This window comes from Dunckerocampus dactyliophorus, chromosome 8 (assembly GCF_027744805.1).
Source record: "Dunckerocampus dactyliophorus isolate RoL2022-P2 chromosome 8, RoL_Ddac_1.1, whole genome shotgun sequence".
Taxonomy (NCBI): domain Eukaryota; kingdom Metazoa; phylum Chordata; class Actinopteri; order Syngnathiformes; family Syngnathidae; genus Dunckerocampus; species Dunckerocampus dactyliophorus.
In genome coordinates, this window is record NC_072826.1 from 24,758,894 (window position 1) to 24,777,578 (window position 18,685).

At 40.3% G+C, this 18,685-nt stretch overlaps 1 protein-coding gene across 3 annotated transcripts in view; it reads right to left on the reverse strand.

Annotated features, from left to right (window-relative positions):
• LOC129186071 (inositol 1,4,5-trisphosphate receptor type 1-like) overlaps positions 1 to 18,685 on the reverse strand; it is a 143,074-nt gene that overhangs the window by 102,339 nt on the left and 22,050 nt on the right. For all 3 annotated transcript variants that reach the window (XM_054783906.1, XM_054783907.1, XM_054783908.1), the window contains exons 9-18: positions 16,521 to 16,667; positions 16,345 to 16,440; positions 16,145 to 16,189; positions 10,242 to 10,396; positions 5,874 to 5,973; positions 4,038 to 4,198; positions 2,270 to 2,411; positions 2,015 to 2,173; positions 866 to 1,038; positions 636 to 755 (exon numbers count right to left, since the gene is read on the reverse strand). In XM_054783906.1, coding sequence (XP_054639881.1) covers positions 636 to 755; positions 866 to 1,038; positions 2,015 to 2,173; positions 2,270 to 2,411; positions 4,038 to 4,198; positions 5,874 to 5,973; positions 10,242 to 10,396; positions 16,145 to 16,189; positions 16,345 to 16,440; positions 16,521 to 16,667 — 1,298 coding nt within the window. The remainder of the gene's footprint in view (positions 1 to 635; positions 756 to 865; positions 1,039 to 2,014; positions 2,174 to 2,269; positions 2,412 to 4,037; positions 4,199 to 5,873; positions 5,974 to 10,241; positions 10,397 to 16,144; positions 16,190 to 16,344; positions 16,441 to 16,520; positions 16,668 to 18,685) is intronic.

The window sequence follows — 18,685 nt, forward strand, 5'->3', positions numbered from 1 at the left end:
GGGACAAGAAGGGTGCCTTTTGTCACACATCTATTCGGGCAACAAATACAGTCAAACCTTGGTTTTCGAAAGCTCCAGTTTTCGAATAATTCGGTTTTCAACAAAAATCGAGTGCCGCACAGAGCTGCCAGTCAGCGTTGCTGACTCACTGTCCGTGCATTTTGCAATTTTATCAACAAGGCATGCTGGAGCCTTTCCCAGCTGACTTTGAGTGAAAGGTGGGGTAAAAATATAATAATAATAATAAAAATACCAATAATATAAAACATAATTTTATAAAAATTATTAATAGTTCAAACAATATTTTTTATTTAAATATACATATTTTAAAAATTATGTAAAAATTGCTATTGGAGACCGAATGTGAATGGTTGTTGTCTAAATGTGCCCTGCGATTGGCTGGTGACCAATCCGCCCCTTGCCCAGAGTCAGCCGGGATAGGCTCCAGCTTATGTGTGACGCAGCTGTTAAAAAAATGGATGGATGGGTAAAAGTGCTTCAGTTTTCGTCTGACCTTTTGGAAAAAATTAATGACAAAAATTACACCAAAATAAATCGAAGACATTCCATAAGTCCCATTTCTGGTGTCTAGAAAATGCTAATTTTGTTTCATTAGCAGAAGAGGGAGGACTTACTTAGTTTCAATGAGGATATCTGCATTAGCCGGATCTAGCACTGCGTTGCAGATAAGCTCCTGTGTCACAGGGATGGACTTATTCATGGAGACGCACAAGTCAGACAAGTAATCCAGGAACCTGGGCACACACACAACAAAGCAAAAAACATGATGCATTTTCTGCTATAAAATACCAGCTTTTAATAAAAATCCACGGCCTCAAGTATTGTTTTATACTTGTTTACCAACCTGGGTTCTCGGTTCTTGCGGACCAGGCTAACAAATGTGTCAATCTCTGCCGCAGTGATGTGCTTCTCCAGCAACTTGCGGTTGTTATGGAGGAGAGCTGTGATGGTGTCTTCTGCCAGAACATCGTAACCAATTTGTTTTTGCATGAAGCGAAACTGCTTGGCAATGTACTCCTAGGGATGGAAGACAGCCAGAAGGTAAACGCAACCTCACCCTGTCATTGTGTCATGTTCCAAAACACGGGTTGTCTTTTTTAATTTTAAATACAATTCAATTCAATTCAAAACAAATTCAATTACGTTTTTTGATAAATAAAGTTTCCAAATAAAAAAAATTAATTCAAAGATTAAAAAGATTTCAAACATTATGTGTTGCGTTGTAAAAGTGTAAAATGTTTTTTTTAATACAAAAAAAACACTGCTTCTCAAATGCGGCTGCAAGCACATTTCTGCAAATACCTATCCATTCATCTAATCGGGAAATGCTCAAGAAATCCAGAAAAACATTATTACATAAAACTTAAATTTGTTCTGCATTTAAAAACAAATCTTTCGTATATTTTTTGTTGTTTATTATTTATTTATTTTTCATTATTTCTTTGTCTACAATTTAACTTATCTTAAACCTGTTTACAACCTTCTAAATATGTTTTTTGAAATAACACCCCCCACCACCTTTACACTCCTATTACCCAATATAGTAGAAATAATTACAGAAAATACTACATGTAAGACATAAGTGATATAACATAGACTCACACATGATAGGATTAGGACAGTTCCTTGTTTGTTTTCTTTTACTTCCTGTTCTGGACAGTACTTCCTGGCTATTGTCCCGTCAATGTAACATTACTGACACCTAGTCCACCAATGTAGAACACTACATATCATCACATCTTTCAATGAGTCTGATGACTGCCTTATGTTGTATTTTATTTAATTAAGACATTTTTTTGCTTGTAAATGATTCATTTAGGCCCAAAATACGTACAATCTGCTTAAATACGCATGTTTTTGACTAATAATAGGCTTAATTCAACCACAAAACAGCAATGATTTATTAATTGATGTATTTTTGTAAAACCTGTGATAAAGTGAAGCCTCCAAACTCAAACTGTAAGTGGTGCTGACCCAATTAAGCAAACTGTACCTGGTTCTTGCGGTAGTCCTGCTGGGAGTGACGCAAAACCCGGTAACACAGTCGGCAGATGTGTCTGAAGGGAGCGTGGCGCTGATCAGCAAGCTCCTCCAGTCGCAGCATTGGCCCGTCTCCGCTGTCTGTGAAGGGGGCCTGCAGCAGCTTGAAGATCTGCATCAGGGACAGGACGGGGACACGTCTAAAAGGCCTGAAAAAGACGCTACTAGTAAACAAGCGTTTGGGTGACATGTTGAGCCCATACTGTACCTGCTTGAGAATGTTCTGTTCTCTCATGAGTTTCTGCCTTTCCCGATTTGGTTTGTTGACCGTGATCTCGAGAACGTCCTGTCCGTTGTTGGGTATGTCAACGACAAAGAAGACCAGATCTTCCAAAAGCTTTGTAACTGCTCTGGTTGTCCATGCAAGGAAAATACACTTTTAATGATCAAATAAGGCCATGTCCACACGAATACGGATATTTTCAAAAACGCACATCTGCCCCTTTCCACTGTCAAAAATATCTCTATCCACACGGTGACGTTTTAAAACTATTTCTCTCCACAGGAGTAAGGGGGTGCTGCAGCCATGGACTGTTAAGGCAATTTTAACCAAACCAATCAGAGGCGCAGATGACGTCATATTTCCGCCGACCTGCCATAACAAACATGGTGATGTACAGGCGAAGCTACGTAAGTAGCCTTACTTTCAAGTAGTTTATTTCACATTTGTCTGCAAAATGTATTGAATATAAAAGTGAACATGGATGAAAAATGTTCTTTATTCAAATGTAGCAGATTGTAGTTGATTATCACTACAATGCTGTGACGTGTATAACATTTTGTCGATCAAAAAAGAACTCCATCGGCTGTGACGCTATCATTGCTGAAATAATTGTGAGTCTGGCAAATTGTCCTTGTTTAATTGCCTCCACGACAGTAGTTATGCAGAACAACGCAGGCACGTCTCACTGGGAAGCCTTCAATGTGTGGGCGAAGCAGCTCAGTTAAACACAATCACAAGCTTCTTGCCAAGCTAACATTCCCACGGCATTCTTCCAAAATAACAACATGCTTGTGAAAGTTGTCCCACCAGACAGAGGTCCGATCGGGTCTTGTCCCAAATCGATAGATAGCCCAAGCCCACAATAGCGCCTTTTTTCATCATCGTAAAGTGAAAGTAGCTGTATGTTTACACACAAATAGTCATTTCAGCATGCTTGAAAGCAGCAATGTCATAATGTATTTATCTAATGTGGAAATAACGGCACATAATTGTTACATCATCTGCCAGCAACAAGCCAAAAGCTCAGTTTTCGCCATCCACATGAATACGTTAAAAAAAGAGCTATATTTTTAAGGACAAAAAACATCCCTATGCGTGTGGATGAGAGACCAAAACGCATAGAAAAATATGCACTTTTAAAATATCCGTATTCGTGTGGACAGGGCCTAAAATGAAACTCCCTCGCCACTTCATTCTGTCACGGTTTTTCAAAAATATATTAATAAATGATGCTCTTTCATGGTTGAATACGGCTTATTATTAGTCCAAGAATATGCACAGTCAACACTTTTTTGCTTAAATGAGGCATTTTTGAGCATAAAAATGGCTAAATTAAGCAAAATACAAATATAAGGCATTCAGAAGACACATTCATAGACTATATGTATATGATGATTATATGTAGTATTCTATGCTGGTCACTTGGTGTGAGTCATGTTACATTGATGAGACAATAGCCACCGCAAGAGGTACTATCTAGAGCAGGAAGTAAAAAAGAAAACAACATGGAACTCTCCCAGTGCTAACATGTGAGTCTTATTTATGTCTTATTTACAGATTTGTTTTGTTTGTTGTCTACTATATTGAGCAATACGAATGTAAAAGTGACTATAGGAGTGTTATTTCAAGTTTAGAGGACTGTTAAAAAAAAACTTCTTTAGAAGGTCATAAACAGGTTTTCTATTACATTTATAAGAAAGGAATTCTACTAATTTTCTAATTTTGCTTAACTTCGATAAACAAGGTTTTTTACCTTCTCTCATTCTGTGTGATGGTGCCTTTTTCAAGCTTTCCAGCAATGGAGGCTAGCACTTTGCTGGCGTCATTTGCAAAGTCCAGGTCTCGCACTTCGGCCGGGGAGACAGGCACAATGGCAAACGCCTCCTTGTCCTCTTTCAGTGCAGACGTGCCAATCTGTCATTAGCAAAAGGACTTGAGGAATTTTATTGGCATTCAATATATAACATGTAGAACAAATTTTCAACTTGGGGGCCGCAGAAGGAAAAATAGAATAAACAATACAGTGTTCCCTTGGTACAACGCGTTTCACTTTACGCAGCCTCGATATTACACAGATTTTTTGTGTGCAATTTTTTTTACAGTGTAGCATGCTTTTTTTTTTTTTCTTTTTTTTTTAACAACGTATGAACCATTGTGTTCTGCGTCCTGATTTGCCAATGGAAAAACCACATTGTCTTCTGAGTCCCAATTGGCTAAGCGACTGTAGACCATCAATCAGTCTCCTCCATGCCTTGTGTCCTGTACATTACAGAATGCATTCAGCTTGCCCAAAAGGTGCAGCTGCAGGGCGCCATTATAGAATATTTACGGAATAAATGAATCTTCGGTACTATAAAGAAGGAGGACAATAACATAACGACGACAGGAGCAATACATTTTAACAAGGATGCAAAAAGGAAGACCACGGGAGATCTGCGGATGCCGTGGAAGAGGCAAACATGACCAAATTTAAAGCCATCATCGAGGAAGGGGAATATAAGCCTGAACAAGTTTTTAATATGGATGAGACAGGCTTACTTTGGAAACACTACATCGCTGATTCAGCTCATGGACCAAGTCGTGATCCCTGCTTTTAAGGCCCTCTATGCGCAACATAGATATTTTCTCATTTCTGAGAAAAGTGTATAAAGTGTGTGGTGAGGGGTTTTACAGCCTTAAAACATATATAATACACATAAAAACTTATCCATCCATCCATTTTCCAAGCCGCTTATCCTCATTAGGGTCGCAGGTGTATGCTGGAGCCTATCCCAGCTGAGTTTGGGCAAGAGGCGAAGTACGCCCTGGACTGGTCGCCAGCCAATCGCAGGGAAAAAAAACGTATGATAAATGAAAGAACATATCCTGTAACCGAAAAAATATATAAAGAACAAAAAAACATGTATAAAAAAATGAGGAAAAACAGGAATACACAGATTTCACTTAACACTGGTATTTTTTAGATCCTAACCCCCGTGTTAAACGAGGGAACACTGTATTTTAAAAAATGAAGAAAATGACTATAAATCGACATGCAATATACATAAATAACTTATATAAGAGTTATTACGGAATATCAGAGAATGTATTGTTTTTTTGTTCTTCTGGATTAATGCTTTGTCAGGGCATTGAATCAGTTGTACATGGACTGTTCAGGTTGTCTTAGACGTTTTGTCTCTGATCCAAGCAGGCTTCATCACTTCACGCTAAAAAACTAGATAGGACAGCTCTAGTCCGATCAACAAAGAGTGAAACCATATACAGTATGTTTGGGGTGTGCCCACCCCCTGCTCCATCCCCTCAGACTAGGAGCTGTCCTATCTAGTCAGACCAGAACTGTTCTATCTGGTCTTTGAGCATGAAACTGATGAAGCCAGAATATGAGCACTCTAATTGTGACTGATTCAATACCCTCAGAGTACCATCACCTGGATGAATGAGAATATTCACAGGCCATTCTGGATAAAAAAAAAATCCCACAGAAAGTACCCACGACTGTATTTTCTTCCAATCCCAATACCTGTTACTATATAGTGTGTATAGTAGCTTTCATTTACATAATTCCAATGTACTTAAAACAGTGACTTACGCGAAGCATGACAGGTTTTTCCTCCTCTTTGTCGATGGGTTGGTTGGTGCTGTGAACCCATGTGTTGGTGCACAGGTGTCTGAGACGGACGTACGAGTTCCTGCACACAATTTAATATATTTTTTTTATTTTATCTTGACGTACTTTTTATGCTAAAACCATAGATCAGGGATGTCCAAAGTACGGCCCACAGCTTGGTTTTTTATTGGCCCACAGCACATTCTAAGGCAGGGGTCACCAACGTTTTTCCTTGTGAGAGCTACTTTTACAAAATGAAAATGGCCAAGAGCTACTCATTTTTGGAACATTTATTTTCAGAGCTTATTTTAAACCCAAAGCGAATATGCTTGTTTTACCAGAACATTAACAAAATGCTGGTGTCCACAACTCACATTTTGTATTTCAGAATGCATTTCTTTCTACTGTTCTTTCATTATTAACTGAAAACCTGAATGAAAAGCAGGCTTGCGGGCACCTCATGTGGTCGTGGGGGGCTACCTGGTGCCTGCGGGCACCACGTTGGTGACCCCTGTTCTAAGGCTACAACTTAGAAAAAAAACTAAAAATTAAAAAATTAAAACAAACAGCAAAAACGTATTTATAAAAATAGCAAAATGGCATAATTTAACAATAAAAAATGTAAATGTTTATACTAGGGGTGTCTCCCGAGATTAAAACGCGACTTCTCACTCCTCTCGCTCCTTCGTGAATCACCACCTTATCTTGGTGGTGGGTTTGAGTGGTTTGAGGGGTTTGAGTGGCCAAGTGATCCTAGGAGCTATGTTGTCTCGGGCTATATGCCCCTGGTAGGATCTGATAAAGGGCTGGACCTTGTTCTACTTCCGAGATTCCGCAGGAGAGAGGCAGGCTGGTGTGTTATTATTATTAGCCTCCCTGCTCCGTGCTGGAGTCAACCCGAGTGAACGAGAGGGTCACTTCCCTATGCCTTCGGGTTGGGGAAAGGGTCCTGACTGTTGTTTGTGTGTACGCCCCAAACGGACAGACGTGGCAGAACCAAACGTGTAGTGATGGTGTGTTGGGAAGGTCTGACAGAGGCTCCTTTCATCGAGTCTCCATCTCTCACCTCCGGCAGAGCTTCCCCTGCATCCCGGGGAAGGACGAAGATATCGAATCCGAATGGGCCGCATTCCGTGCCTCCATTGCTGAGGCAACCGATTGGCGCTGTGGCCGCAAGGTGGTCGTACCAGTCGTGGCAGCAAAGCCTGAACCCGATGGTGGACACCAGAGGTTAGAGCTAAAGAAGCTAAATAAGGAGTCCTATTGTGCATGGATGGATTGTGGGGCTCCTAAAGCAGCTGACAGGTACCTGCAGTCCAAGCGACACGTGGCTTCGGTGGTAGTCAAGGCAAAAACACGAGTGTGGGTTGTGTTCGCTGGGCATGATTTTTGGTCAACCTCAAAAAGGTTCTGGCAAACTATTCGACGCCTCAGAAGGGGAAAGCAGTACCCGGTCCACACTGTTTACAGTAGGGATGGGGGCATGCTAACCTCGACTGAGGATGTGGTAGGTAGCTACAGGAGGTGCAATGTGGTTTTTGTTCTGGTCGTGGAACACTGGACAAGCTCTACACCCTTGCAAGGGTACTGGAGAGTACATGGGAGTTTGTCCAACCTGTCTACATGTGCTTTGTAGACTTGGAAAAGGTATTTGACAGTGTACCTCGCGGTGTCCTGTGGAGGGTGCTCCGGTAGTACGAAACTGGTGGCACGCTACTTCTGTAATGAGACTCAGCATCTCCTCAGTTGGAAAAGGGAGGTTTGCACCCTCCATGTTGGGAGCAAGGTCTTGCCCAAGGTGGAGGAGTTCAAGTACTGTATCTCGGGCTCTTATTCACGACTGAGGGAAGGTTAGCACGTGAGATCGACAGGCGGATCAGCGCAGTGTGTCGGCTCAGGCAAGTAGTCTGGATGCTCCTGGACTCCAACCCAGTGAGGTGCACTGGGCATGCCCAGCCGGGAGGAGGTCCCGGGGCAGACTTACGACACGCTGGAGGGATTATGTCCGACAGCTGGCCTGGGTACGCCTTGGTGTCCTGCCGGTGGAGCTGAGAGAGGTGGCGGGAGACCAGGAAGTCTGGGCTTCCCTACTGAGATAGCTGTCCCTGTAACCCAACCCAGACAAGCAGAAGAAAATGAAATGCAATGGAAGAGAGGTTTGTCATTTGGAGAAAAGCTGTCTCCCGAGAAAAAGGTAGCCTGAAGCCAATGAGATTGTGAACTGACATCGCTACTATGAATGATAAACAACGTAATGTAGGGGTGTCACAAGGTCTCGTGTCACAAGCCCTTAAAACCTGACAAGATTTCTTGTTCTGAAAAAAAAAAAAAGTTTCATGGGCACTAGGTCCGGGATGATAATAAATTCAGTAATTACTTACGCGATAAATGAAAATGAACTTAATAATTTAATATTAATAATATATTAATATATTGCAATGTGTGTCTGTTTTCCTCGTCTCTAGCCTCCAAACTGGCAGGAATAGATTTAACTTTGTGCATTGGTTTGCGCATTTGTTCCATAAAACAACGGCATGAACAGAGTGAGCCCTTTTGTCAATGATACAGTGTCTTTGTCTTGGTGGGTGGAGGCGCGGCCTCTAGCATACACACAGAGTGCAGAAGAGTGTAACATAGTAGAAATTAAATTAGCAGATTTCAATATACAGTATTGTCTTTTTTTTTTTTTGATCCACATTTTTCACTTATGATCTGATACCTGAATTTGGATAGAGCCAATATCGATGCTATTCCGATACCAGAGCTTTGTTCGCTTTAATACTATTAATACTACTACTACTACTACTGCTATTATTATAGCATCTACAGACGCTGTAAGAATGACAAGGAGGTGGTCGATCTGCAATAAACAATACAGGCTAAGGTCCGTCGCAACCATGCCAAAACAATACCAGCAAATACAGCTAGAATAATATCACCGAACGTAGCTGTCCCGATACATGCAGCACAACACACACACACACACACACACACACACACACACACACACACACACACACACGTAAACAAGCACTCAGCCTGACGCGTTTTGTGCCGTGTAGATGTCCAACTGTTTTGTGTGGTCGTGAACACGTTGGGCAGAGCGCTTGAGCGAGGACGACGGCTGCAGTGTGGAGACAGCGATGTCCGCTGATACTCGTTTGACAACGTTTGCTGATGTTCTCCTAGCTACGTTTGCTGACAACATGAATGCACAGATGTGGTTCATGTATCGGAAATCTCCATGTAAATTTACATATACGTGAATTTCGCTTGTATCAGAACCAGATACCTACTGTATACATGATAGGAATGGCCCCATCCCAAGATGATATAGGTTCTACAGGGTCAGGCAAAATGATCTGACATATTTGTAGGTTAAATAAAAGGCAAATAAAGTAAGGCAAATAAAGTAAACAATAAAGAAACAAAAAAGTGTTTTTATTTTTGAAAAGTACATATAATGCCATTTTTTTTCATATAATGCCATTTTGCTTTGTTTCTTTATAATGCCATTGTTTTTCGTTTCTTTTTCAGTTGCTGCCATGAATTGGACTGGTGAGCACCGCGTGTTCATTGTGGAAACATTTACCAAAACAAACAAATCTGTAACTGCAACACAACGAGCGTTCCGTTTGCACTTCGTCTTGGTAGACATGATCCCGTACCAGCTCGAAACACGATCTTGTTATGGGTTACTAACTTCAGAGCTACTGGATCTGCATTGAGTGTGTGGACAATAATGGATCCCATTTGACTGATTTAATTTTTAAAACATAATGAAACAGAATAGCATTATATGTACTTTTCGAAAATAAAAGCACTTTCTTGTTTCTTAACTTTATTTGCCTTTTATTTAACCTACAAGTGTGTCAGATCATTTTGCCTCACCCTGTATTTAATAAGCTGCAAAAATGGCTACTCCTCAAGACAAGTCACAGTGCATATTGTTGTTTATTGAAACAAAATTGACGCCAAGGTTAAATAAAGGGAGGAGTGGACGACCAAGAACATCTGAGGAAAACGAATATCAAAATGGCCTCTGCTATGCCAGTATGTGGCCCTCGCTAGAAAAATATTGAACTTCCCCGCCATAGATGTTCATTTAACTGGTTTAATGGAGGCCAGAAAGAATCTGAAGGCAAGCGAAACATAAGATGAACAGAAACAAAACCGCCACTTACGACCATGTTGAGCAACAGGATGGAGAAACGAGGTCAGGCCATCAGGTTACACATGAAGCACAACAGGTTGACTTATTGCTCACATGGGGGGTTACATGCTGCCATGAATCAATCACAACCATGTGAACTGAAAGAAGTACACGCTTCCTTCACCCCCTCCCCCTACCTGGGTACTAGTGAGTCTCCTCCTCGTAATGTGGTGGGGTCAAGCTCAAATATAGAAGAGATGTCATTTCCATCCGGCACAGACACAAGGGTGTACATGACTTTATCCTGCACATTTCTCAAACGGGTCCGCAAGGCTTCTTGCTCCAAGTCCAGCTGCAATGAGAAGCCAAATTTTAAAAAATGCTACATTTCAAAGAAACACGATGCAAGGCTTTGACTGTTACTGTGAGGGGATTTCTAGGAATCAGGTGTGTGGGCAGTGCAGCGGGAAATGCAGGAGATCAAGCCGTTGCTGTTCCGGAGACAGCATCCCCGCAACAAGAAAAGCACTCAACTAAACCAAATGTGATTTTCCCAATTTAATTCAATTTAATTCACTGAATTAAACAGGGCTCTTTACAAGAAAGCCAACCTCTGCGAATCTAATAGAGTTAAGTCTATTAGTCCCACGTCTGCATTGTCTTAAAACCGTTACACACTCTTCACCATAACATTATTATATTATATTATATTATTATATTATATTATAAACCTTCGCCGCTCAGCGGGTGGCAAAAGCAAGGCGTAGGCCCTAGGTTCCCAAAGTGGGGTAGGCGTACCCCCAGGGGTACGCAAATTGCCATTGGGGGTACGTGAATAAAAATGAAAAACAATTAGCGCCTAACACTCACAATTACGAGTGCACCTGAACACCTCATAGCACAGAGCGCACAGTCACAGCAGAAAGAAGGAAGCAGACACGGCCTGAAGTTCTTCATTGCTCTGTGTGAGTTATATGAATACGTATTAAGAGTGTTTAATCTAGAACAGGGGTCTCAAACTCGCGGCCCGTGGGCCATTTGCGGCCCACCAAATTGTATCTTGCGGCCCGCGACTAGACATCAAAGAGTAGTGCAACTGCAGCCCGCAACATCCGGGCAAGCTCAGTGTTACTTGCATACTTACAGGGCGCAAGTAAACACCAACACTGAACTAACAGTGGTGTTATCACATGGCTGTGAATTGTATCGTATCGTGAGGTACCCTGAGATTCCCCGCCCTACTCCCAATACTTGATGCGGCCCAGCCTTACCCAGACTCTACCTCCACTGGCCCCCAGAGAAATTGAGTTTGAGACCCCTGATCTAGAAGGTTTAATTTATATTGGTGTTCCAATCCCTGCACTGCGAAAACCTGTCAATGTATGTGCGTGTCAGGATGAGAGAATGAAGATTCCCCTCAAAATGAGGCTTTATCGCTGCTTGTATGTAGTTTTGTACTTTGGATACTGCTTTATTATGTTTGTTCAACTTTCCCCTTCAATTTGGTATCAAATTAATGTGCAGATTTAAATCATCGAGATTTCAAGTGGACAAAAGTGAAGCTCAAGTTCAACCCATTCAGAGGGAAGGATCCCAACATCCGGCTGAAATAAAAGATATGTAGGACGAATACTTAGATAAGAGAAATTCACATCTTATCTCTTCATCATTGCTCATGTAAAACTTTTATCAACATGTGACCATGCACAATGCAAGGTTTGAACGAGAATTACATACTATAAAATTCCATCCCATCCATCTTCTATGTCGTTATCCTCAATAGGGTCGCGGGTATGCTGGAGCCTATCCCAGCTGACTTCGGGCCAGAGGCAGGGTACACCCTGGACTGGTCGCCAATCAATCGCAGTACTATAAAATTAATTAACCAATTAATACTTCAATTTAATGAAATGTAAAAATGGTTTATGTTTTTTAAGTAAGCAGCAGCAGGGTGGCTTCAAGTCAAAAGTCTGAAGGGGTACGCGACTGCATGGTAAACCACTACTGTAGGCCAAATACAACTGAGTTGGGAAGCTGATGTGTTTCGTACATTATAGCAATCTAATTTATCTTATCTCTGGAGTTTTTCCAGAGATTATTACATCACTGTTTGACGTGTGTGGTAAAAGGCAGTGTGCTAGCATGAATTCACTTGACACAAATGTGCATATTTGCACTCAATAAGTCATCAAAACTTACCTTTATGCATTCCCACATAGTATCAGCATTTGACACCAAATATGAGGGGAAAGAAAAATGCTAAAAATACAGTAGTAGTCTATCTGTGCGGCGAGAGAAAGTTAGCACATGCACAATGGACATGCGTCAAGGTCGACGGATGTAACTGAGAGAATCCTTTTCAAAATAAAACATCATGGAAATTATTTTTTCTTTCTGTGCGGCCCGGTACCAAATGATCCACGGCCCGGAGGTTGGGGATCACTGATCTACAACACTTTAATAGCAATACAAAAATACATCACACAGCAACTTAACATTCAAATGTTGTACCAGTCAAACATACAAACATGTCCCAATATGAGTTTAAAAATAATAACAAAAAAAACTGCATTTTAAAGTTCTCCCATAAAGCATTGTGTCTGAGCAACACATTCATTGGGGCACTGCAATGATGTCAGCTTCCCTCTAGCTCCCTCTGGAGGACAGAGGCAGCATTGTATCACCAGCCACGATTTTATATGCTTTCTATGCTCCTCCAATGAAATGGTTTTCTCAAATGAAATGCATTCATTATAAATGTTGTTTTTTTTTTCATATTAAACTCATACTGGTTCATGTTTCTATATTTCTGAGGTATAACATTTGAGTGTTAAGTTGCTGTGTGATGAATTTAATGTTGTTTTGTAAGATGAAAAAGTGAGTCAGACTGTAATTTCCAATGGGTTGCTCATCGTGAGTCTTTTCATAGCTCATGGTTGGCTCCTGTCAAATAAAGAGCTGCCTGGTCCTCACGTGGACGTTCTGACGTGGACACGTGAGGCTTATACACCGGTGCAGCTTATGTATGAACAAATCTGGTTTTTGCTCTAAATTTAGTGGGTGGGGCTTATATACCGGTGCGGCTTATACACGAGAATTTACGGTAAAGTAAGGTCGATTTTACTTTTTGCAATATTCATTTTTAGTGTTTAGAAATACTTGGTAACTCTTAGTGCATTTATTCTTCAGCATACCAGATTGATATACGCTATTTAAATTTCATTTATTTTAACTATAAAACCTGCGATTGGCTGGCGACCAGTCCAGGGTGTACCCCGCCTGTCGCCCGAAGTCAGCTGGGATAGGCTCCAGCATGCCCCCGCGACCCTAATGAGGAAGAAGCGGTATAGAAAATGGATGGATTAACTATAAAACGAATCACATTGATTTTTGATTGCAAACATCTAATGTCAAGCCAGCACTTAACAATGATAGTACATTATTGTACCAGTCTACAATGTACTCCACCTCTTGCCCAAAGACAGCTGGAATAGGCCCCAGTATACCTAGTGAGAACAAGCGGTACAGAAAATAAATGGAGTATGCCATTGCTCGTGCAGATTCAAACTTGATCTTTGATTTTTTGTAATATAATGTACTCACATTTTTACAATGGGGGAGAATACGGGGAAAAAAAGAAGTAGAATTCTAGCAATTGTTAGTTACGATACAATTCTTTATTTTATATGATTAAATGACGTATTAATACAGAATATTAAATAACAAAAGTTAGTAAACACTGAATCCTGACTTTACAAAGTAGAAATGATGTCGTTTTATAGAACAAAAATTTTGTACACCCAAAAGTCTTTTTTTCCCATTGTAACTAAATACACTTATGTTCACTACTTTCACTCATTTGTATATACAAAAATGACGTTTCGGTGTTAAATTATGGCTGTTTGATACGTTTCTCCACATTGGGATGTGTCCAGGCATCATGTCACATGTTAAAGCGTCTTCGTCCACAACATTCTGATGTTTATAAATAGTTAAGATTTTAATGTATCCATATACGTAAAAAAAATTGACTTATTTTAGCTTGTGTAGCTTTAGTTTGTCTCCTTGTTGGTGTAAACACTGCCCTCTCTCTCCTGCTTCATCTCTTCTCTTGTGAATTTAATGTTGTTAGGAGCAGCACCATGATAGTTATGTCTTTTGGACAAATGTAATTGAGGACCTCTTCGAAATTGAGTCTCTAAGTCAGGGGTAGGGAACCTATGGCTCTCAGACATTTGTAAACACACAAAAAATTATTTTAATTATTTTTTGCTGACTTTTTAAAGTAAAACATTCTAGAAATCACAGTATTAAAAATAATGTTCAATATATAAAACTTTTTTATGCATTTTAATCCATCTATCCATTTTCTACTGCATGCAGGTGGTCAGAGCCAATGCCAGCTGTCCTTTCTGTACTTTTCTAAAATTGTTGATCTTGTATTAAAATGCGCACATTTAGTTGTATTCAATGTTAAAAAAAAATGATATGGCTCTCATGGAAATACATTTTAAGTTCACAGTGGTGTGAAAAAGTGTTTGCCCCTTTCTGATTTCTTATATTTTTGCATGTTTGTCACTTGTTTCAGCTCATTAAACAAATTTAAATATTAGTCAACGACAACACAATTGAACACAAACTGCATTTTTTAAATGAAACATTTTCTTTTTAAAAGAGAAAAAAATCCAAACCTACATGGCCCTGTGTGAAAACGTGATCACCCCCTAAACTTAATAATTGGTTGGGCCACATTTAGCAGCAACAACTGCAATCAAGTGTTTGTGATAACTTGCAATGAGTTTTCTTACTCTCCTTAGCGCTGTGGAGAAATTTTGGCCCACTCAGCTTTACAGAATTTTTGTAATTCAGCCACATTGGAGGGTTTTCCTGCATGAACCCACTTTTTAAGGTCATGCCACAGCATCTCAATAGGATTCAGGTCAGGACTTTGACTAGGCCACTCCAAAGTCTTCATTTTGTTTGTCTTCAGCCATTCAGAGGTGGACTTGCTGGTGTGTTTTGGATCATTGTCCTACTCTCAGACCCAAGTTTGTTTCAGCTTGAGGTCACAAACAGATGGCGGGACATTCTCCTTCAGGAATTTTTGATAGACAGCAGAATTCATGGTTCCATTTATCACAGCAAGTCTTCCAGGTCCAGCAAAACAGCCACAGTCCATCACACTACTAAGACCATATTTTACTGTTGGTATGATGATCTTTTTCTGATATGCAACGTTACTTTTACACTAGATATAATTGGACACACACTTTCCAAAAAGTTCAACTTTTGTCTCGTCAGACCACAGAGTATTTTCCCAAAGGTCTTGGGGATCATCAAGATGTTTTCTGGCAAAATTGATACGAGCCTTAATGTTCTTTTTGTTCAGCAGTGGTTTTGGTCTTGAAACTCTGCCATGCAGGCAGTTTTTTCCCAGTGTTTTCCTTATGGTGTAGTCACAAACACTGACCTTAACTGAGGCAAATGAGGCCTGCAGTTCTTTGGATGTTGTTGGGATGTCTTTTGTGATCTCGGATGAATCGTTGTTGCGCTCTTGGTATAATTTTGGTTGGCCTGCGACTCCTGGGAAGGTTCCATATTTTCGCCATTTGTGGATGATGGTTCTCACTGTGGTTCGCTGGAGTCCCAAAGCTTTAGAAGTGGCTTTAAAACCTTTTACAGTTTTAACAGGGGGGACAATCACTTTTACACACAGGACCATATAGGTTTGGATTTTTTTCTCCCTCAATAATAAAACGTTTAATTTAAAAACTGCATTTTGTTTTCATTTGTGTTGTCATTGACCAATATTTAAATTTGTTTGATGATCTGAAACATTTAAGTATAGAAAATGTATGGCTATATTATTGCATGAAGGATGCAGCCTTCAGCAGACTGTCCAGTAAAGATGCATTATCAGCACAACACTGCCATCTGCTGGTCCAAAGCCTAGAAACATCTTTTGAATCTTTTTTTGTTTGTTTTTGGTTTGTTGGCAGTTTAAGTCATAATACAAACATACAAATTGCTGTCGTGCACTCAGTTTGGGAGTGAAAAAGGTACTTTATTTTACTGTATGAGAGCAGTGTGGTGGTCTTACTGAGGGGCGTGACTCCAGACCCTCCTCTTCATACTCTGGATTCACCTGCGCACACGAGAACACAGATGGACAATTGCTTTCAAATGACATGACAGTTTGAATATTCATTAATTTGTGGATGGTTTGCAAGTATGCAAATAGATGCTACTAACAACAATGCAGGAGTCATTCATGTAATAGTGAGGTTGGCGAAGTCTGACCTCTGCAGCTAGGTAGTGTCCAGTGGCCAGGTGTTTAAATCTGAACAAGCTGTTCCAGTAGCCTGCCCCCCCTCGACATGGATCATGCTGCACGACCTGATGTATGTATACACACACACACACACACAGGCATGTTAAAGTAAGTAAGTATTATCCATCACTTCTTCATCCCTCACCTCTATTTCCCACAGGGCTTTGCTGCTGGTCGCAGAGGTAGCCGACTGTCGTCCGGTGGTGCGGAGGAACACGTATTGTTTTTTCCTGTGATCATCACATGTGAGGAATTTTTCCTGCTCCGCATGAAACAAGCGCACCACATCGCCCTTGAAACAAACACAGTGAAGTGTTGTTTTTAATGCTTGCTTGCAATTAGCCAGGATCAAAACGTACTTTTGTCTATCAAAAGCATGTGCCTCACAAGATGCGTTACCAACTTAAACAGGGGAAACAAGTTTGGGCTCTGCTCTGCTACGGGCCACATTAGCAGTTGCCCAGGCTGGCATTCTCTAGATGGTGCCACAAGGGGGAAAGAAAAAAAATCATATTTACTGTACTAATGTTCAGGCTCATAGCCTCATCAAATCAGGATATGTGTGGCAGATGGGCGCCCTCTTTAGGCGGGACACTCGCGACCCCAAGCTGTGGGAGGGGCACAGCTTCATTCCGCCCAGAGCGTCATTCAAGCCAGAACCGCCACTGGCTCTGCTTGCACGCAATCTGGTGATGACTGCAGCAGGTCAAATGTAATTCCAGTAATCCCTCGTTTATGGCGGTTAATTGGTTCCCAACCCGACCGTGGTAAGTTAATTTCTGCATAGTAGAATTCCTTATTTATAAATAAATGTTTTTTTTTTAAACATTATTAGAGCTGCCTAGAGATGAAATAACATCCCTATAGTCTCCTTCACACTCCTATTACCCAATATAGTAGATATAATAAATATGACTTAATGTAGACTCACGTTCTCAGAGTTCCCTGTTGCTGCTGTCTCATCAATGTAACATTACTGACACCTAGTGACCAGTGTAGAATACTAAATATGACATCTTTAAATGAGTCTTCTCAATGCCTTGTATTTGTATTTTACTTAATTTAGCCATTTTTATACTTGAAAATGCTTAATTTAGGCAGAAAAAAACATAACATTTGCTTAAATATGTACATTTATTTTGACAAATAGGCCATATTCAACCATGAAACAACATGATTTATTAATATATTTTTGAAAAAATGTGATACCTTTAAGACTAGCAAACACGGTGTTGAGTGGAGGGAGGTGCAATCATTGCACACAGTGGCTCGCCTCACTCTGTAATGTATCTCTCTTAAACCGTTCCCCCTGCAACCTGTGTTAACTAGAAACCTTTACATTACAATTCTATTCTAACAGAGGCTAATTTCTACTTTGCTACCAATTCTTTCTTGAATTCAGTAGTAATTGTTGTTGTTGTTGTTCTGGCACTTGCAACTTTTTTTTGCAGCTGTCTTAAATAAAAATAAAAAAACACAGACTCCTTTAACACTCTGAAATGCACAGTGCAGGTTAACGCCTCCACAGAGCACAGCACGATGCTTGAAAGGAGGAAAGACGGAGACAGATACAGAGTTGTTCATTGTTCTGTGTGTTCTATGAACAAAACCCACCACACACACACATAATAAAGATGATTAAAGAATTCCCTGGCCTGAATTTGTCTACACTGTCCCAACTGTGACAGAACCACACTCTTCACAAAGACTGAGTCACAGCTGTGCGCATGCTTTGATTGGCCACTCCGTTCTGCAAATGTTTGTAAGGGCGTACAATAACCGAGACACACAGAATGTGGCAATCATTTTTGTCAAAAAACAAATCCTACAAAAGCTAAACCGTACAAATCTGTACTGAAATATTTAATTTTGAGGCATTTTGTGTGCAATGTTAATTAAATAAATACATTTTCATTATGCAATAAGTTTGCATAGTTTGACTTCAGTGACACTCACGTGCACAGGAAAGATTAAAAAAAAAAAAGAAGAACATGAAGCAAATAGTAATATTTGTTGATTGAGCTGTATTCTAAATGCATTTTCTGTATGAGTCCAATCGCTTTTAATCACTTTCTTAAGTAAAAATCCTTCAATTTGTACATTTTCTGACCAAGTGAGGCTGCCGTAAACGTGCCTGCCTAGTGTCACTCGCCTGTCAGTTTGTGATTGTTAGAATCTCGCCAATAATATAATGTCGCAGAAACATTTATTATACACCATGACTCTCTACAGCCTGTGTAATGTCTTTTATGTAAGTGTGACATCATTATTCTTGATAATTAGACACTAAAAATGCATAGAAATGTCATA